This window comes from Podarcis pityusensis (genome assembly GCF_964106645.2).
Source record: "Podarcis pityusensis genome assembly, chromosome: 1".
NCBI classification, from domain to species: Eukaryota; Metazoa; Chordata; class Lepidosauria; order Squamata; family Lacertidae; genus Podarcis; species Podarcis pityusensis.
Window position 1 is genome coordinate 78,474,096 of NC_138028.1, and position 22,147 is coordinate 78,496,242.

Genomic DNA, 22,147 nt, shown 5'->3' on the forward strand with positions numbered 1-22,147 from the left:
GAGTCATCCACATGACATTACCTTCAATCAGCTGCAACTATGCTTATTTCCCCATGTGAATCTGAACTACCGTATTTTCCGCCCTATAGGACGCACTTTTTCCCCTCCAAAAATGAAGGGGAAATGTGCAAATGCAGGCTTCAGGAAGCTATCCGCAAGCCTTGGGAGCACGGCGGGAGTTCCCGCCGGGCTCCCAAGGCTTGCGGACAGCAGCCTGCAGCCCGAAACCCGGGGAGTGCAGCGGAGCGCACCCCGGGCTTCGGGCAGATATCCGCAAGCTTTGGGAGCCCGGCGCGACTTCCCGCCAGGCTCCCAAGGCTTGCGGACAGCAGCCTGCAGCCTGAAACCCGGGGAGTGCAGCGGAGTGCACCCCGGGCTGCGGGCAGATATCCGCAAGCCTTGGGAGCCCGGCTTCCCCTGCCCCAGCCCCGCGCCTGGAGGGGAAAATAATTTTTTTTCTTTATTCCCCCCCCCAAAAAAACCCTAGGTGCGCCCTATGGGCCGGTGCGCCCTATAGGGCGAAAAATACGGTAGGGGAAATGTGCGAATGCAGGCTTCAGGAAGCTATCCGCAAGCCTTGGGAGCACGGCGGGAGTTCCCAAGGCTTGCGGACAGCAGCCTGCAGCCCAAAACTCGGGGAGCGCAGCGGAGCGCACCCCGGGCTTTGGGCAGATATCCGCAAGCCTTGGGAGCCCGGCGCGACCTCCCGCCAGGCTCCCAAGGCTTGCGGACAGCAGCCTGCAGCCCGAAACCCAGGGAGTGCAGCGGAGTGCACCCCGGGCTTCGGGCAGATATCCGCAAGCCTTGGGAGCCCGGCTTGCCCCGCCTCAGCCCCGCGCCTGGAGGGGAAAATAGCTTTTTTTCTTTATTCCCCCCCCAAAAAAAACCTAGGTGCGCCCTATGGGCCCGTGCACCCTATAGGGCGAAAAATACGGTACCTCAATCTAGAGATACTTCAATAAGTGGTGAAACATCCAAAACAAAACCACTCCACTCCAGGGAGCAGGCAGATTGCATTGGTTTTATATAGCTGGGTCAGTTCTTGGTTCTACTAACCACCTTCCCACACCCTCTACTTCCCCTTTTAACTTTTCATTTCTTGCACCTCTGGCACTTATCTCCTATGGCTCCTCAAATGTCTACTAATTTTCTAAATAAAATAAAATAATAAAAAAATCTTTCCAGTAGCACCTTAGAGACTATACCAATAACTAACTTAGTTGGTCTCTAAGGTGCTACTGGAAGGAATTTTTTATGTTTTTATTTTATCTATTTTATTTTGTTTTGACTACAGCAGACCAACACGGCTACCTACCTGTAACTAGTACTAATTTTCTGTTTTGTTTTAACACTGATGAGCGCAAAAGTATAAATCTGCACAAGCACTACCACAGCAGAAAACTCCATTTAATTTGTACAGATCCATGCTTCAATTTTTCCTATTTTTCTAGTAGACTTCTTTTCCACTAGCAATATATATTTTGTGTTCTTCTGTTTATCAACTTTGACTACATATACATACATAATTTCTTATATTGGGAATTGAAGGTTTGCAATAATGAATGGAGAAGAAATAGCTGGTATCACTCCATTTTTATGGCTAACTTGTTTGATTTCCTTTTGTAATAATAATAATAAAATTCACTTGGTACAGCTTCCAAACTACACTAAGGAATGTAAACAATGGCCTCCATGACCCTCTGCTGGGCAGTTTCTGCACATGCCCAGTTTCTGCCCAAATGGAGGGTGTGGAATAAAGAAATTAGAAGGCAAGGAGAAACAACTGGCAAGTCTGTGGTGCCAGGGGGTGGAAAAGTCACTTTTTGCCAACTCCTTTCTGCCAGCACTTCTCGAGTCCATGCCAGTATAGTTTACAATGCAAGATAATTACAAGAGCTATGTTTACATTTATTACCCTTTAAAAACATGAATAAAGAGAAGGGAAGATAAATTTGTACAGCACTAAAATAAAAGACTGATTCTGCAAAATCTAAAAAACACAGGGTGGTACATGCTAGCAGGTACCGTACTTCCAATGTGAAAAGATAGCCCATATCTAAACATGTTCCATGGGAACTCCTTCAGTACAACTTAGTATTTCTAGTTTGCAGCCTCTGTACAAGTAGGCACTTTTGATCATATTGTTTAATAATTATTAATATTCCTATGCCGAATAAGTTGTTTAGACCTCCCTCCTAACTCACATATTAATGACCATTACCTTTATTCCTGTTGTAGTGTGTTCTTGAGATGCATGAAAGATTTTTTTTTGGTAAGCTTGCTGCATATATGGGTCTTTTAGCATTAAAGAATACATTTTATAATGTTAATCTATACCTGTGTCTCAAAAGTATCTTTGCCTTAAATTGAAACTTATCCTTTTGGCAATATTTCTAAAAAAAGAATAATATGTCATTTTCCTAGAAAATAAACAAAATAAAATAATAATTTGTAGACTGTGACCAACTTATGAAAATACATTGTATAAACTGCAAGTTTCAAGCTCTGAATTCATTGTATATTTGCCAATGAGATAATGGGCAATGCAGATTAATTTACTGTCCTTAAGCCACTTTTCTCTTAGTCTGATATTGGAGGGTAATTGTCTTAGAAAGCAGATAAGTGACAGACAAGAGTGACAAACTAACTCTTTATAGATCTCATCTTTCTTGCTGAAGATTATGTTCTACTCCTTGCTGTAACTGATGACTCTTTGGACCACTGTTGCCATGGAGACTGATAAGGATGGGCAACTCTCCTGCCAGCTGCCTAATTACACTATTATCTCCCAACATTCAATTCTTTGCGTTTTCTCAACGGTTGATGATAATTGTTCCTCTCTCATTTCTGACTAAATCACTTAGAACCTACATAACCGCTGGGAGCAACGTGTTGCAGGTGTATTTCAAATTGGTTAGATATGTACGTATCTGTTTTCAGACAGACAACATCATTTGTGATATTGGGTTCCTGAATAGAAATCTGGAGGCTTACAAACTGAGATTAGATCTCTGGTTTGCTGCAAACAGCCATATTTCTAAATATCGCAACCAAAAATGAGGGCAAGAAGGAGGAAAATATAATATCGAGTATCCATAACATTAAATCAGGTGTGGAGAACCTTTGGACCTCCAGATGCTGTTGAACTACAGCTTCCATCTTCCCTGGCCATTGGTAATGCTTGCAGGGACTGATGGGAGTTGTAGTTCAGCAATGTCTGGAAGGCCAAAGGTTCCCCACACCTGCATTGTATGGAAAGGAAAATGATGAAGTTCTGGGATTTTTCATAAAGAGGAGAACAATCCTTACTACCAGGTTTGATGAAAACCAACCATCTGCCTGCTAAAGGTCCCAGCAGCACAATTCTTTACATTACTCAAAAGTAAAATCCACTGGATTCAATGGGAATTACTCCCATGTTTGTGGATATAGGACCGCAGCCTGATTCTGGGACCAAGATGTTGCAGCAAGGGTGGGCTCCTCACATAGTTTTCAACCTCTGGGCTCTACATAAAGAGACAGGTCAAATAATTTTGAAATCTGATAGATAATAAAGCCATCCAAGGTGGTGGCCATCACTATGTCTTTGAGAGCAGAATTCACAGTTGAATTATGTGCCTTGTGACAAATTACTTTTGGGGGGGTCTGCCCTCAATCTTCCAACATTCAGCTTTACTGGATGGTCCCGGGTTCTAGTATTATGAGAAAAACTTATCTCCATCCACTTTCTCTATACAACGCATAATCATATACACCTCTACCATGTTCCCTGGTAGAGTCCTGGTGGGACAACAAAACTCCCTTCACTCCCCAAATTTGCTCAGGAAGGTCAGGCGAACCCTCAGAACAGTGTGTGGGGAGAGGAGAGATCATTCTGTCTGGCAAGGAGAGATGGTTGCATTGTCAGAACGATCCATCTACTACAATGTTGGATTCCACCTCTGTACTGTATGTTTATTGGCATTCCTACCTTAGCCCTCCAGGCAAATGGCAGCCACTGTACATTAACTGATAAAGCAGTGCAAAGGTGACTCAAAACAAATAGATGGTTTTGTGATATAGTACTCTGAAAATGACAGGTCGCTTAATAGTTGAGGATTACTGCATATGCCGAAAGCACAGCTACGGATGCTGCATCTAATAGAACAGCCTACGTTTTAAGAAAGTATTTATCTAGGATTTTACACATATCCTTTTACTCATCCCTGAAATTAGAAAGCAGAAGCAATTAGATTAGAAACGGTGGCTGTTAGCCAGACTAGAACGAATACCCCATTAGCTTTGAAATATAGTCCTTTTTGCCAGAATCATTAGGGAGATAAGTAACATATGTCATCATGCAAGAGTAAAAGATAGTTTTTTAACTTGCTCTCTTCAGAAAGTGTTCCATGTTTCTCCCTCAATTATTACTTCATAAATCTGATATTACTTGGCGGGAGAGAGATGAATGGAAGCAATAGAGTAAAAGCCTCATAAAATAAGTGTAAAGTAGGAAATTAACAAGGACCTAAAGCAATACCTTTTCATCACATTCTGTGTACAAAGTCTCCCTACTGACCGTGCAAAAATAAGTAGGCCAACCTCTAGATATTTGAGAAATAAACACACAAATATTGAGAGACTTTGCTGCAATTGCAATGGGGAAAGTGTGGGCTCTCACCCTTGAGATAGGAGAAATAAGGTCACTTTGGTCTTGACATTAAAAAGGAGAGGGCAAAGAGTGTAACAGGTTCAAAAAGGTTTTGTAATGAGTTCCAAATATGGTTTCACACAAACACTGCCTCCTGCAGGCTGGAGAAGGAAATTTGGTGTTTCTCACAATTATTCTATGACAGGAAGGTTTTCAGGCCTTCTCCCTTGGTATAATTGTGCCTACTATCTTGTTGCCAAACTCAGCCATAAGGTCTGCTTGCTGTGTTATATGGTCATAGCAGTGCTTTTGCAATTCACCACCACATACTGTATAACAATATTGTGTGGAACGACTTACTGTCACTTGGAAAACCACGTGTGGTTCTGTTATTTACAGATCATCAGTAGTGCTTATGTCTTTCTAAAAGGTATCGAGATATATTTGCTCTTTCCATGTGATTTTTTGAGATGCAGAAATTTCTTAAGATTGCAAAAGCATTGTACTTCATCCAGTAAAAGAATAATAAAAGTAGAAACCTCACATTTTTCATTTCCAAAGCAGTGCAAAACACACTTAAACACTATGAAAATAACTTGGCCAGTAGAGTTGTAGTCAAATAACATATGGAGGGCCACAAGTTCCCTATTACTGCATAGAACAACAGTAATATTTTCCCTGTATATAGAAGATTCAGAACTAGCTCACTCTGGATTATTGAGAGGTGCTGCTATGGGGTGGGGACAGAGAGTGAAAGCGTACTCTGGACTTTACTTTATGTACTATAGCTCCTTACCTCACTGACATAAGCATGCTGCTATTCAGTTTCAGTTGTTTTAGATTAGGCAGATAAGCACCTATAAGAACAGGGAAGAAAAGGAACAATTTGCAGTTTGGTAAAAGCAGTCTGTGTGTGATCCTCTTAGACATATAATGTCATAACTGCAGTTGTTTTAATGGTACAGCTTATATATTTGTTCACCATAATTTCTGATTGATTCTTGTGGTGCAACATATCTTCTCTGACTAATGCCATATGAAGAATCCATACTAAAAGAAGGCTTGCCTGGAAGTGATCACATACTGTCAGATTATATTTTACATCACTAGTAACTTGACATATTAAAAGTTACCTTTGAGAACCTCTCCCTGTGTCCTACATCTGTTTCTGCTGGGAACTATTTCCCTCACCTCTCAGATTTAAAGAAGATTTGAAAGAAGGATTGTTGCTTGTGGTGTGCACACTCTTCCCATTTTCACCGCTGGTCAAACAGGTTCTGCAGAATGTTGTAATTTGTATGTGTATATATTACAGGAAGCAAAGCCTTTTCAACACTCTCTCAAGGACTGCTGCTTGTATCCAGCCAATGTTTCCTGACTTATCCATCTCCCCCTCTCTTCAGATTTATCCACAGAACCTTAGTTTTTTGTTTTTTTAAAGCACTGGGTATTCAGCTAAGTTTTACTCAGAGCAGACTCACTGACTTAATGAACATGACTAAGCTGCATTAATTTCAGTGGGCCTACTCTGAGTAAAACTTAATTAAATACTACCCACTGTATTATCTAGAAATAATTCATAGCTGTGACCATTAACACTTTCAAACAAGATTTTTCTTATTCTGTATGTTACAAATTATTAGGGCCACAACATCTGGTCAAACCATTTGAGCTATTAAAAATCTTTCAATTAATTAACACCCTCCAGCACTTGCAAAAACAAAGATAAGCAATAAGCGTGAAATGTTATTGGGTGTACATGTGTTCTGTATTCTTTTCTGTTCCACCCATATGCAAGTGGGGTGGGGAGTCTCTGTTTTGATCTTACAATGTGGTTAGGTAGAAAATAAGATTCAAATTAATTGTCCAGTTTCTGAATCGTTCAATAAGTCTTAAAGTTTTTGTAGCACAAGCATTTTCTTACTGCTGCTAATGTAGATTATTGTTATGCATAGTTTATATGAGCCCATTTCTAGGTCATAATCAGTATTACAAAGCAAATTATTACAGGATAAATCAGTTCTGTAAGTAATAGGCTTCATGAAACAGATGCATGTCAAATGCTTTCCCCTACGTATGCATATTTAACGAAGACTATTTTCTTTTTGTCAGAAATCTTCAAGTTCATTTTCTTTCATTAAACTGTTTCTTCACCCAGAGAAGAAGGCAGCCTCAGACAGACAATCAACTTAGTGTGCCTGCCAGGAGGCAAAAATCAAATAAATAAGGGTGTGCCACGGGTAACTTGATTTGTGGCTCTTCCATAAAGAAACCTGGTAGCATAAGGGATGAGTTTACCAACCAGTATTTTCAAATAAGAGCTCATTCAGCTTGCTTTGAATGTAAATCCTGTCAGTATTTAGAAATGAAAGCTTTATAAATGCCACCTCCCTCAAGAAAAACCCCAGAAAGAAAGCTGCTCCACTTGGAACTTTTCTACCTCTTTAATATTAAAGAGATTTTCTTTAGCTCCAACTGACATAAGAACAGCCTGCTGGCTCATCTAGTCCAGCATCACATTCTCACAGTGACCAACCAGATGGCTGTGGGAAACCCACAAGCGGAACCTAGGTGCAACCGTACGCTCCTCACTAGTGATTCCCAGCAATGGACATTCAGCAGCAGACTGTCATTGATAGCCTTTCCTTCCACGAATTGGTCTAATCGTCTTTTAAAGCTAACCACTTGGTGGCCATCACTCCTTCTTGTGGGAAAGAATGCCAGCATTTAATTATGTGGTGTGGGAAGAAGTACTTGCTTTCGTTTCCTCTGAATCTTACAACATTCAGCTTTGTGGGATGTCCACCAGTTCTAGCATTATGAGAGAGAGAAAAGATTTCTCTATCGACTTTCTCCACACCATGAATGATTTTATGACTCCATTTAACTCTAAACTGAAAAGCTCCATGTGTCATACCCTCTTCTCATAGGGCAGCTGCTCCATCCCCTTGATCATGTGGGTTGACTTTTCTGAACTTTTCCCAGCTCTACAATACCTTTTTTGAGATGATGCAGCCAGAACTTTGCACAGCTTTCCAAATGTGGTTACACCATAGATTTGTATAATGGCATTATGATGTGGCAGTTATATTTTTAGTTCCTTTCCTAATAGTCCTGAGCATGGAATTTACCTTTTCACAGCTGCAGCACAATGGGTTCTAATAAACGGCTAAGAGGGTCTGAGCCAGAATAAAATGTTTTCTCACCAAAGTTTCCAAGGCTGTTCTCTCTTGTGTCTACATGCATCTCTAGAGCTTTCACTTGACGCAGATCATCTAGCCCAGTCAGTGTTTTCTACAACAATAAGCAAAGAATATGAAACTTGCATCCTTTATCATAATATTCTACAAAGAAATTAGTTTTCTGCTAGTAATTCAGTCCTACACAAAGGGTTCTCAGAAGGCCCCAAACTTGATGTTTAGCTTCTGTGCTAAACATCCATACAGATTTGGTTTTCTACAGAAGGGTGGGAAATAATGTAGCAATACGACAGAGAATTAGAAAGAGAAAGAAAAACAGCTGAGCTGCTTGGGGTAAAGTCTAAGTTTCCCAGAACTGATGGGAAGTTGGTAGTGCTCAACTTGAAACCTCTTTCGAGAGACGAACAGCACAATCTTAACAGTGTTAAAATCTACTAAGAAGAAAGTTATATTGAATTCAATGAGGTTTACTCCCAGATAAGTGCGGTTAGCATTGCAGTCTAAAATTGGAAAATATATAGTCACTAGAGACAAGAAGTAGACAAAAGTTGTTTCCTTTTTTCCTTTATAAGACACCTTAGACCTGCAGTCAATGTTTAAGACTTTGCAGGAAATATGTAGGACACCACCTAGTTACAATACCATTCTGAAGGGCACCTAAAACCCTTGCAGTCAACATACATTTTAATGTAAGAATTCTGCTCTATAATTGAAAGGGCAGAACTCTATTAAAAATGAATATTAGTATAAATGTTTTTAAATGTATAAATGTTCAATTAAAAAAGAATTAACAAAGTGGGAAAAGGAAAGGGAAAGCACATAGATGGGATAGCATCTGTTCTTAGATTGCATATGTCATGCAATACAATAGTTTCAACAGGGAACAAAATTCTCCCCCTCACATCACCTTTCTATAAAACTTCAACAACTGTCTGAAATGTTTTTGAACTTATTCATTCTATTTGTGGCCTCCCTGTCAAATGCATTTACCTCAACTTTGAAAAGTAATCACCTGCCAAGAAAAAAGGAAGTAATTCTGTCTTAAAAATATAAGATAGAACCCACTAACTTTAGTTTTCTCTGTGAAAAACAGTACAGTTAAGTGCATATCCCCAGATGCCATCAAATCTATTATTCAGAGAAAAGCATTTCTTCTATCATCTGTTTGTATATGCATATATGTGCACATTCCAGTCCTAAAAATAAATGGCCACAATTTATGAAAATCAGCAATCCGGGTACTAAAAGTTAGTCACTGAACAAAATATAATTTACAATTATATAAATTGAAACACAACATTCTCAATTGTTCGTACTAATAAATCAAATTTAATTATGGAAAGTAAATGAGGGTAGGCGCACTGTCATGGCTCCATGGAAAAGGACAGGAAGCTATGCAGAGCAAAAAAATCCTAAGCACTAGAAGACTTAATAGACTCAGAATAACCAACACTTTTTCAAGCTTATTCCATAGAACTGTAGAATCATTCTACAACCATGAGGACTAGAAACTTGCTTTTTACTACAAACATATACACTGTCCAGCACTAGCTGTTGTAGTACGATACTGACTGTATGCTCAATGCATGATTCATACTAGACTCATCTTCTGTTTTCAGAGAGGACAGAAAAAGATATAAATGCATAAGGATATGCACAAGGAAATACACTCACTGCAGTAATAAATATGCTGAGCAAACTGGTTTGAAACTGTCTATACACTACCACACCCAAGAGTAAGTAGGATATGGACCTAAATTTTGAAAGAGGAAAGGAAAAGTCAGGCACGCACAGCTTCAATTTTAAAATATTGTCTTCTTTCTGAAAGGCTAACAGAGTCTTCTCCCAGCTATAAAAAATGCTAAGACTGTGTAAGTGTGTTGGTGAGAAAATGATTTCCTGCTACTGTTCCATTAAAGAGTTCTAAACACTAAAAAAGACATAATGGAAATTTGTTTCTAATCAATTAGTTGAACAGCAGCGCTATTTTTAAACTTGAAAAAGCAAAAGGAAGTTAACAGTATGGAAGCAGCTGCTTCAACCTGAGCAACAAGAGGTCAAATAATAGTTACATTAGACTTGTTATTAAAGCGTGCTGCAAACATAGTTAGCGTTTCCTTGGCAATATTGTATATCTATATTTTAAAAAACAGGAAGCGACTGCTCCAACAATGCCCACTCAAAACTTTCAGGTCAAATGAAAGAAGTCCCTATTAGGCAAAAAAGAATGCAACTGTCAAAGGTAAGTACTGCATTACAAAAATCTTGACACATGAAAACTTGAAGAGTTTGAGTTGGTGCTGAAACCAGATTAGTTATTTTCAGTGCTTTTTTTCTTAAAAAAATATGTTCAGGGCTACTCTCATTTTCCTATTCATATTGAAATACTTCCCCTCAATGAGGCCAAACTTAGATTCACAAAATGTTTAGGTGTATGCGTACCCCTGCATACCCCTAGAAAAAAAAGCACTGGTTATTTTATTTTATTTATTTATAGTATTTCTCATCCACGCTTCACCATAACATCCCATGGCAGGCCACAACAATATATTATACAACTATAAACACAGATAAAACTGTTGCCGCTATAAAACAAGCAAGACCATTCTAAATGGAACAGAACAATATACATTCAACAAAACGAAATGTCTTAACTGTCAAAGACCAGGGTAAAGAGGTGTGTCTTCAGCATAGGGCAAAAGCTGTACAATGAAGGGGCTGTTCACACTCCTGTGGGAGGGAGTTCCAGAGTTTAGGGACTGCCACAGAGAAAGCTCCCTCCTGAGATGCCATTCCCTACACTTCTGAGGAAGGTGGAACTGCCACAAGAACCCCTAAGAAGGTCAGCAGGGATGGAAACAGGCCCCAAATATTTGAAGGGCTAAATTGTTTAGGACTGAAGCCTCACCAGACATGGGTCTTGCTGGGTTGTTTCATTTCAGACTGCAGATAGGGGATCAAACTAATTTTACTAGCTGTGTATGTAAAATGAGATGCTTTTGTGTTTTTTTTAATGTGGGAGAGCATTCAACATTTCATCTCCCATCCCTGCAACAGTGAGATCAGATTGGACATTTGCTAATCTGTTACAGCTTTCAGAGTATGTTGATCAGGGCAAGGACATCCTGATGGTTTTACACCCTACACTTTCCAAATAAAACGCTTTCACTCTAAAAGCAATTGCTGTTTTGATAAAGATGTCAACCCTCCTACGCCTTTGCTTCTATTACATCTCTTAGTGAAATTTCACTTGATAGTCTGCTTCTCGCTGACAGAGGCATGGCGTCTGAAGAGAAAAGTATATGCACTGAAATTCCCAAATTTCTTTTAAAATCAAAGTTTCCCTTCCTTCAACTGCCACATAGAAAGAAAAGGAAATGGCCCACAAGCAGCCTTGTTGAAGCTCCTTTCCCACAGAAAGCCCTGTCTACCATTGCATGTCGCTGCCTGTTTTCCATCATCTTCATCCCATCAAAATGCAGCCTGTTGTCTAGCTATCCCCCTGCCAGCAGATGTGAGCCATTTCCAGTGCACCCCAGGCCTTTCCCAGCCCTTAATTAGTAACCGAGTAAATAATGCATGCTACAACATAAAAACTGCATAGTCACAAGGGAATCCAGACTCATACCCTTTCCTACAGCACAATTATTTTACCAACACAAAACATTATTCAAATATTAACAAAATAGGAAAGTTTATCTCCTTTGAACAACACACAGGAAGTAGTGTTTTACATTGGCTCTTCTGTGGACAATGAAAGGTGGATGAAGGGATGCTTCAGGTCAGCGGTAGGTCTCAGGAGCAGTCCATGCAGTTATTGCTTTTAAAGCTATCGGGTAGGAACAAGCAAACCTCAAAGAGTGTGAGTGAGATGCTGGGCAAACTGCACTGACATTCAAGGTTGACAATGCCATGCTAGAGGAAGCCCACTAACATAACAAATTGAGTGATTTATATGTGCCAAATGTATGACCCATATACTGAGGCAGCTCTCTGCCTCTCTTATTCAGGGATGTTAATCATATTTGCGATGTTAGGATATAGATGTTTTAATCCTTTTGCTATTAAACAGAAATAAGGTTACTGTAAAAGAGGACCTTTTAATCCTTCTCTGTAGGATCTAATTACCGTATTTTTCGCCCCATAGGACGCACTTTTTCCCCTCCAAAAAAGAAGGGGAAATGTGTGTGCGTCCTATGGGGCGAATGCAGGCTTTCGCTGAAGCCTGGAGAGCGAGAGGCATCGGTGCGCACCGACCCCTCTCGCTCTCCAGGCTTCAGGAAGCTATCTGCAAGCCTTGCAAGCTCGGCGGGAGTTCCCGCGGGCTCACAAGGCTTGCGGGCAGCAGCCTGCAGCCCCGGCGAGTGTCTGCAAGCCTTGTGCGCCCGGCAGGAGGTCCCGCCGAGCGCGCGAGGCTTGGGGTGGCAGCCTGTCGCCCGAAGCACGGGGAGCCCTCCAGAGGGCTCCCCGTGCTTCGGGTGAGTGTCTGCAAGCCTTGCGCGCCCGGCAGGAGGTCCCGCCGAGCACGCGAGGCTTGAGGTGGCAGCATGTCGCCCGAAACACCCTCCGGAGGGCTCCCCGTGCTTCGGGCGAGTGTCTGCAAGCCTTGCGCGCCCGGCAGGAGGTCCCGCCGAGCGCGCGAGGCTTGGGGCGGCAGCCTGTCGCCCAAAGCACGGGGAGCCCTCCGGAGGGCTCCCCGTGCTTCGGGCGAGTGTCTGTAAGCCTTGCGCGCCCGGCAGGAGGTCCCCCCGAGCGCGCGGGGCTTGGGGCGGCAGCCTGTCGCCCGAAGCATGGGGAGCCCTCCGGAGGGTGCCCAGTGCTTCGGGTAGGTGTGCGCAAGGCTTGGGGCGGCAGCTGCGGGGTGGGGTGGGGAATAAATTTTTTTTATTCATTTCCCCCCCCAAAAAACGAGGTGCGTCCTAGGGCCGGTGCGCCCTATAGGACGAAAAATACGGTAATACTCATGTTGGTCATATATGTTTATGGAAGTGCCTGAGAGGTAGCCAGGAATACCAAAAGCATCTTTCAGTAGTCCAATTTGACTGGAAGTCCATCAGATATGCCACAGTAATGCAATGTTACCGCCCGGTTTCGAATCTTCCATTCCTGGGTAAGGTGACTGAGAGAGCGGTTGCTGAACAGCTCGGTAGGTTTCTGAATGAAACATCGGCTCTTGATCCATTCCAGTCCGGCTTCCGCGCTGGTCATGGGACCGAGACGGCTCTGGTCGCCCTAACAGATGATCTCCGCAGGCAGCTGGATCGAGGCGGGTCGGGGCTGCTGATTCTCCTAGACCTGTCAGCAGCCTTCGACATGGTCGATCACGAACTCCTGGACCACTGCCTTGCCGACGTGGGGATCCAGGGCACAGTCCTTCAATGGCTGCGCTCGTTTCTCTCTGGTCGGGGACAGAGGGTGGCGCTTGGGGGGGAATTGTCATCGCGCCACTCCTTGGTGTGTGGAGTGCCTCAGGGTGCGATTCTCTCCCCAATGCTTTTTAACATCTTTATGCGCCCCCTCGCCCAGCTTGTCCGGAGATTTGGGCTGGGTTGCCATCAGTATGCCGATGACACCCAACTCTATCTGTTGATGGATGGCCATCCTGACTCGGCCCCAGACACACTGACCAGATGTCTGGAAGCTGTGGCTGGATGGTTACGTGGGAGCCGGTTGAAGCTAAATCCTTCGAAGACAGAGGTCCTCTGGCTGGGACGGGGCGATATGGGATTGAGGGGGCAACTCCCATCTCTTGCGGGGGTGCAATTAGTGCCAGCATCGTCCGATAAGAGTTTGGGTGTAATCTTTGATACCTCGAGATCATATTCAGCCGGTACTATACCAGCTGCACTGCCTCCCGGTGGAGTACAGGATCAGGTTTAAGGTGCTGGTTTTAACCTTTAAAGCCCTATACGGCCTAGGACCCTCGTACCTACGGGACCGCCTCTCCTGGTATGTCCCACAGAGAAATTTACGGTCTGCAAATAAAAACATCCTGAAGATCCCAGGCCACAGAGAGGTTAGGCTGGCCTCAACTAGAGCCAGGGCTTTCTCGGCCGCGGCTCCAATCTGGTGGAACGCTCTGTCACAAGAGACTAGGGCCCTGCGGGACCTGACATCTTTCCGCAGGGCCTGCAAGACAGAGCTGTTCCACCAGGCCTTTGGTCAGGGCACAGCCTGACCCCCTCCTCTGGCAATCTGCACAGAATTTTGCTTAATGGTTGCCATCAATTTGATTTTAATTAATTTTATAATGAATGTTTTTAGAATGTTGGATTATTTTGATTGTTGTTAGCCGCCCTGAGCCCAGCTTCGGCTGGGAAGGGCGGGATATAAATAAAATTTATTATTATTATTTATTTATAATGTATATCAGCAAGCCTAATTTGATTGTTTCCATTCCAGAGTTCTCATTCCAGATGCATTAAGTTGGTATCTACTTACCAGTTTGTTGGGGGAAAGATATTCATTCACAAGTAGTTCTTCATCATCATCTTTAATTGATGGACTAGGATTCAGGAGACCTTGCCGACCCAAATCTGTGACCCGAACTGTAGCAGAACCTGGTCTTGAGACTCGGCCTAATTTCCAGTTTAGGTCCATCCCAGAATGTCCTAAACATTAACCACAGGAAGAGAAACTTGTTTGGTTTCAGCACTTACTTCTTACATTCTTAAGTCAAAGTCAGTCTGATGCATCTAGATAGTGTGGTGTTAAAATTGCAATCACATTGAAAACAGGTATAAAATGTTCCACCTATACACCCTGAATTTCACATTTCATTACATATATGTAACTGTGATACATTACTGTTTCTGGGCAAAAAAAAATAAAAAACCATTAAACCCCCACTGTTCCTTTTAGATTATATTCACTCACAAATGCTTAGTCATTCCAAGAACCAATAACAAACAAAGCTGTCAATTAATAACCATAAAAGACTATAAAACAACTATGAAACAGTGAAATTCTACATTCAACCCAGAAATAAAAGTAGCACTAAAAACTTTACTTGTTTAGAGAAAAATGAAAGAAATTCAACTACTGTAGTTCATTTATTTAAAAAGTAAAGGGTTTATACAGCCTCATCATGGGAACCCTGAAATTACATAACAGTGTGAAAGCATAAGAAGAGCTCTGCTGGATCAGATCCATCTATTTTTTTTTTTTAAAGCAATTTATTGGGTTTTACAATAAAAGTAAACATAATAAACAATATAACATTTGTCTTAACATAGTTTCACATTTTCTTTGGACTTCCTCACATCTCCCGCTCCCACTTTCATCATTGTAACATTTTGTCAGCAATTTATCATCTTATTTAAATTCTTATATCCCTTCTATATTTCATAATCTTATAATTCTCGAAAGGAGCTAAATTTTCACAGTCTTACTTATTTTCTTAAAAACTTCTAAATTTAGTGGTGCTCAGTTATTTTAATCTAGCATCTTATTTAGCATTCACTCAAATTGCAATACTTTTGTAAATAGTTCTTAAATTTCTTCCAGTCCTCCTCAATCCTCTCTTCTCCCAGGTCACGGATTCTGCCGGTCATTTCAGCCAGTTCCATGTAGTCTATCAGTTGTATCTGCCATTCTTCCAGTGTGGGTAGATCTTGAGTTTTCCAATGTTTTGCGAGAAGTATCCTTGCTGCTGTTGTTGCATACATAAAAAATGTCTGGTCCTTCTTTGCCACCCCTTGGCCGACAATACCCAAAAGGAAAGCCTCTGGTTTCTTAGTGAAGGTATATTTAAATACCTTTTTCAATTCATTATAAATCATTTCCCAGAACGCCTTCACTTTAGGGCAAGTCCACCAGAGGTGGAAGAACGTTCCCTCGCACTCTTTACATTTCCAACACTTATTATCAGACAGGTGGTAAATTTTGGCAAGTTTGACTGGGGTCATATACCATCTATAAATCATTTTCATTACATTTTCTTTCAGAGCGTTACATGCAGTAAATTTCAATCCATTACTCCACAACCTCTCCCAGTCCTCAAACATGATATTATGCCCAATGTCAGATCCATCTAGTCCAGCATAATATTTTTACAGTGTTCAAACAGATGCCTATAGGAAGGTGACAAGCAGCAGCTGAGTACAATAGCAACTCTCTCCACTTGTGATTCCCAGCAACTGGTACACAGAGAAATAGTAGAACACAGTCCTCATGGTTAGTATTAATTGAGAGCCCCATCCTTCATGAATTTGTCTAATTCTCTTTAAAGTCATCCAAGTTCACTCTGTCTTGTAAGAACACATTCCAAAGTTTAACTATGCACTGTATAAACTGCGTGCTCTGAATCTTCCAACATCAGTTTTGTTGGAAGACCCTGCATTCTAGTATAATGATACCCACTTCTTGCAAACCATGTATAAATCAGACACACCTTTAATGTGTCCTCCCTTGCTTGCAGTGCTCAAAATTTCCATGGTTCTAGGCACATTTTGTGACAGGGAATTTCATTAGTGTGAGCAGTTTCTGAGCTCGGTGCAGTACTGCATCTAAGATTTCAGATTAAAACTGCAGAGTGGAAGGAAAGGAGGACCTTATTCTGCCTCCCCACTTCCATCTACTCTCTGAAGCCTGGAGAATAGACCCTCTTAAGAATATTAGGGGGGTGGGCAGGGGAAGGACTAAACCATGTGGAAAATGAACATAATATTTTAGCTGCAGTTCATTCATTTTCAGCTTTGCATTCGTTATAAATAAAAACACGCCTAGACATTCTGTTGTTGCGCCCATAACCTAGGTTTAAGGTGCCATTTAGCTCCTAGCTTTCATATTTCAGTTTCTAACACTGCCGCATACTAGGCTGACATTTTCATCAGAAACTCAAGTGCTCTTTCCTGGTCAATCACCAGTTACCACAAATTCAAACCCATAGGGTCATAAATTGAACTGCCCTGAGACCTCCTGGTATAGGCCGATATATAAATTTAATAAATAATAAATATATAAATTATGAATGGGAGCAAGATCTTGCCATTCTACCTCCTGATGGGTGAAAAAGCATTGAATTTATTTAAATTGGGAGAAGTTGTAAAATAATCCTATATAAGAAGACACCAAATGTAATGGTGGGAATGCATAAATCACTAGACGGTGCACCTAAAGAGTTAATCAACACACGAGAAATAAAATTATTTATTTCACTGCTACCAAATACTACAGTTGCCGTGCAGAATGCCCTCTTATCTCTGAAACATGTATTAGAGCAACACTTACTTATGGTTTGACAAGAAAATCAATTCGTGGTTTAATATCTGAAGTTACGCTCCTGATTTTATACTTCCCAATATCGATCTGTTACTTGTAATTGTTTTACAACTGAATTAGCAAGCAGAACAACATTTTCTCCAGCTCCATATGTGTAAAACGCAATAAAATTAACAGTGGAGCAATTAAAAGATAGCCCAAATTAGAATCTTTTTGTGTAGCAAAACCGCTGCACAAAAGGACCACACCCATGGTAGCTTTATAGAGAGACCACTTCCCCCTTTTCAGTACAACTAGATTGCAGGCAAGAAGAGAAACATTTCAAGTGCCTAATGACCTGAGCTTCTCATGGCCAAAAAGATATTTCTGTCATAGACTGTAATACAGCAGTAGAACCTTGAAACGAGTAACAGGGTTCAATGAGAGCAATTAGTAGAGTTACTGAACTGTAAAGTGGTAGAGAGGAGATTTACATACTGTTATTGAAAACTGCTAAACTAGTATAGTGCCACAGATTCATTGTTAAATCTGTATCAATTTATGGAAGTGGCTTGGGCAGGGGCAGGACGGAGATAGTGGTGTCCTCCATCCGGTGGCAGCAGTATTGTGCTCATTGAAATGTGGCTGGGGTGAAGTGGTGACAGAAAAGATGGAGGACTTCCAGGTTGGCAGCTGCAGTTTTGAATGAGTGTGTGCACCTGCTGGCCTGCAGCCACCTTGGAGCACTCCTAATTTTGCCATCTCACCACCTTCCTGTCCCAGTGAGTGCTGTGCGACTGGAAGCATGCCGCCACCCACTGTGAATATGCAGTTCAATATTTTATTATATACTGGGTTTTTCAATTTCAACTATACAACAGTACTTCTAAACTGCTCTTAGGTCTGACATAGGATAGACAAAATAGTAGCATCTTTTGTTGGAACGTCAAGTTGAGAAGTTGCCAACCTTTTTGGGTCACTGGGAACATTTGGGATTCTGATAAAGTATGCCAAATGCCAGTCACATAATAGTTGCTATGAGGGTAAGGCATAACACAAAATGGCTGCCACATCTAAAAGAGCAGAAAAGAGACATGACCACAATATTGTGAGGACATGCCCCACCCCCTGCCCCCCAACAACTGGAAAAAAGACCCCTACATCGGCCATCACCACACTCATACATAAGTTCTTTGCACCTCTCCTTTGTTCAAATGGAGAAAGAGGGTGAGCACTGACTTCTGGCATCCAATTAAATGTGTTCATGTTTAAGGGGCGAGGTCAATGTAGGAGAGGCTGAGCCAGTGCAAACACAAGCTGAGCATCAAAAGCAAACAATTGTTAACGCAACGTAGATTTTTAGGGGATATTTACGGAGACCTTTTGCAGGTGCCATAGGAAATACTGGTGGGCACACAAGTGTCTGTAAGCTCAGAAGTGTTGATATAGAATCACAGAATCATAGAACTGTTGGAAGAGACCACAAAGTTCATTTAGTCACTTTGTACATACTCTATGGTATAACTTGCTTTTTATGTTTCTTCTTTGATATTGCATTACAAAAATTTGATTTAGTTGTTATAGAAATCTCAATATAAGGTATTCAGAAATAAATAAATAAATGAGAACAGCAGTTAAAATGGCATCATAAAATTATACCAGCAACAACAAGCTAAAAACATCAGCAGAGGCTCTAACCACAACAAAGCCAAATGGAATAAGATAAAAGCCTACTTAAAAGCTGGCAAAGAGCAGGTCTCCCTAATGAGTCTATTCCATAGTTTAGGCACAATGGAAAAGGCCACTCTCTTGTTCTCCACTAGCTCTACTTCCATAGGCCAAGGGAAGACAAGGAGAGTATGAGAACCTGAGCGCTTGGCTTGAGCTGGTTCATATAGGCAGAAGTGGTTGCTGAGATATGCTGTTCTCAGGTCACTTAGAGGCTTTGCAGGACAAAGCCAATACCATGAATTGAGCCCAGAAACAAACTGAAAGTGGAACAGACTTGGCCTAATATGATCCATCCTGCTGACCCCAGGCACAAATCTGGCCACAATGTTCTCAGCCAATTGAAGTTTCCAATTTTATCTTCAAGTGCGTTTTAGTGACTAACCTGGAAGTAACTGGAGTGTTGCACTTGTCATCCACTACAAGATTCTACAAATGAAGCATGTGAAGAACTAAAGGAGTGTAACGGATGTAGCACTGTCCAGCAAGCAGGTCAGTTTGCAAGCACTCTTTCCATTTTCAGTACAAAGATGTTTTCTCTATCTCTGGTGTTAATCTCTGGAAAAAAGCAATTTATAATTGTATCAGTTTAACTATCAATCCAATTACCACCACCACCACCTCTGCACCTCAGAGTATCATGGCAACTGCCAAATTTGGACATTCAAGAAATTATTGCTCTAAATGCTCTTACACCTGAAACTTTTTTTTAAAAAAAAGCATTGATTTCCAAAGTAATAGAACAATATATTTCAACAACTTTCCGCCTTCCTCTTCCCTTCCTGAAGAATTTAAATACATTTAAATTTAAATACATTTAAATACATTAAATACATTTAGATACATCATTTGTCCACTTGATAATATAACACCCATTCTGACACATTTCTATTAACAATCAAACTTATCCTTTCTACATTTCAGCTCCAAAATATAACTTTGATGAAAATCTTGGTACAGTGTCTAAATTAATCAATAGACTTTTGCTGCAGTCCATACTCAAAGGCAATAGCAGTTGTTTAAGCACTACTAAATAAAAAGTAATAAAATTTATGCAAGCTATAGACTGTGTGTGTGTATATATATATATATATATATATATATATGGTTTGGCTCCTCAGGAAGCTGTGAATGCCATTTTAAGTGTAATTTAGCAAAATTAGATAACCTCTTCTGGGGGAAAAATCTTTTGACAGCTGAGATTTACTATGATGTCACCAGGAAACTGCTATTACACCAATCAGTCCCTAATGTTAAAAACTATTTTTGCCCACATTTATGTATCAGGCTGCATTCTGTACAACTCTAATCCTGAAATGTCAGAACTGTTATTTGAATACAATTCTAAAAGGTGAAGGAAAACAAAGGTAGGGAGGGCATTTACACTATGAATATCATAATGAACTGTTTCACAAGATGACCCATTTGTTTCTATGGAAGCCGCCCAGAGTGGCTGGGGAAACCCAGCCAGATGGGCGGGGTACAAATAATAATTTATTATTATTATTATTATTACTGAATATATATTTGCTGATGGCAGATGTCCTTCCTGGCTTACTTCCATGTTCTAGGTCAAGGTGGGCAACCTGCAGGCCACATTTTATGCAGCCCCAATGCTTCCTTAAACTGCCTCATTCTTCAATCACATCAGAGGTCTTTCCTCTCCATTCCTTTCCTCCTTATTTTTCCTGACTTTTAAGTGCCCCACCATCTATTATGTCATTTTAGAACACAGGATAGTTTTTTATAGATAATTGATGAGTTTTTTTTTTTATTTTTAAAAAAAACGTTTTCATGGTTGTTTGGCTTCGAGAAAAGAAGTTTTCCCCACCTCACTATCTAATATCAAATTATTATGCTTCTGAATACACTCACACACACCAGAATCACGAATAAATTTTTTCACTTGCTTTCCAGAACATTAGCTATATTGGTCTGTTGTACTAAATAAAAAAAAAAAATCCTCTGGCCAAAATATTGGGAAATACTAGAAAAGGATGGAGACAATTGGAAATTGCAGAGTTTGGAGAAAATGAAAGACAAAGTGCGAGATTGGTTACATTACGCTCAGATTAAAGAAGTTTTTAAAAATGATAAGAAACTAGGGTTCCAGGTGGAGAAATCGAAACTAGAAACAGAATTGTTAGAACCAAAGATTAAGGTACTTTCAAGGATGTATAACTTGCTGTTGAAATGGAATACACAAGATGAAACGGTTAAATCGGCTATGATAAGGTGGGCACAGGACATTGGGTATAATATCATGTTTGAGGACTGGGAGAGGTTGTGGAGTAATGGATTGAAATTTACTGCATGTAACGCTCTGAAAGAAAATGTAATGAAAATGATTTATAGATGGTATATGACCCCAGTCAAACTCGCAAAAATTTACCACCTGTCTGATAATAAGTGTTGGAAATGTAAAGAGTGTGAGGGAACGTTCTTCCACCTGTGGTGGACTTGCCCTAAAGTGAAGGCGTTCTGGGAAATGATTTATAATGAATTGAAAAAGGTATTTAAATATACCTTCACTAAGAAACCAGAGGCTTTCCTTTTGGGTATTGTCGGCCAAGGGGTGGCAAAGAGGGACCAGACATTTTTTATGTATGCAACAACAGCAGCAAGGATACTTCTCGCAAAACACTGGAAAACTCAAGATCTACCCACACTGGAAGAATGGCAGATGCAACTGATAGACTACATGGAACTGGCTGAAATGACCGGCAGAATTCGTGACCTGGGAGAAGAGAGGATTGAGGAGGACTGGAAGAAATTTAAGAATTATTTACAAAAGCATTGTAATTTGAGTGAATGCTAAATAAGATGCTAGACTAAAATAACTGAGCACCACTAAATTTAGAAGTTTTTAAGAAAATAAGTAAGACTGTGAAAATTTAACTCCTTTCGAGAATTATAAGATTATGAAATATAGAAGGGATATAAGAATTTAAATAAGATGATAAATTGCTGACAAAATGGTACAACGATGAAAGTGGGAGCGGGAGATGTGAGGAAGTCCAAAGAAAATGTGAAATTATGTTAAGACAAATGTTATATTGTTTATTATGTTTACTTTTATTGTAAAACCCAATAAATTGCTTTAAAAAAAAAAAAATCCTCTGCATATTTATTTAAGAATAATCCCATCAAACACAGTGGGGCTTACTTCTGAGTAGACCTGTAAAGGATTAGGAATTTTTATTTTGAGGTAGCCAGTGAAAATTGAAACAGGGTGGTCTTTATTCTGAATTAATGTCCATCATAAGCACCAGTAGTTCTGGCTCTACCCACTCCCAGCAGATGAGCAGTCCAAGGAAATGTGGCCCTTGACAGAAAAAAGGTTACCCATCTATTTTAGGAGCAGTGAGGAGGAGTGCCAGGGTGAGAG

The 22,147-nt window shown here is 40.7% G+C and overlaps 1 protein-coding gene across 1 annotated transcript in view; it reads right to left on the reverse strand.

The window, feature by feature from the left end:
- LRRC56 (leucine rich repeat containing 56) overlaps positions 1–19,284 on the reverse strand; it is a 35,453-nt gene extending 16,169 nt beyond the window's left edge. Inside the window, exons 1-4 of the mRNA XM_080975819.1 lie at positions 19,145–19,284; positions 14,272–14,441; positions 7,837–7,924; positions 5,427–5,487 (exon numbers count right to left, since the gene is read on the reverse strand). Of these exons, the coding sequence (XP_080831945.1) occupies positions 5,427–5,487; positions 7,837–7,924; positions 14,272–14,441; positions 19,145–19,175 (350 nt within the window). The 5' untranslated portion in view covers positions 19,176–19,284. The remainder of the gene's footprint in view (positions 1–5,426; positions 5,488–7,836; positions 7,925–14,271; positions 14,442–19,144) is intronic.
- Between the last annotated feature and the right edge of the window lie 2,863 nt (positions 19,285–22,147).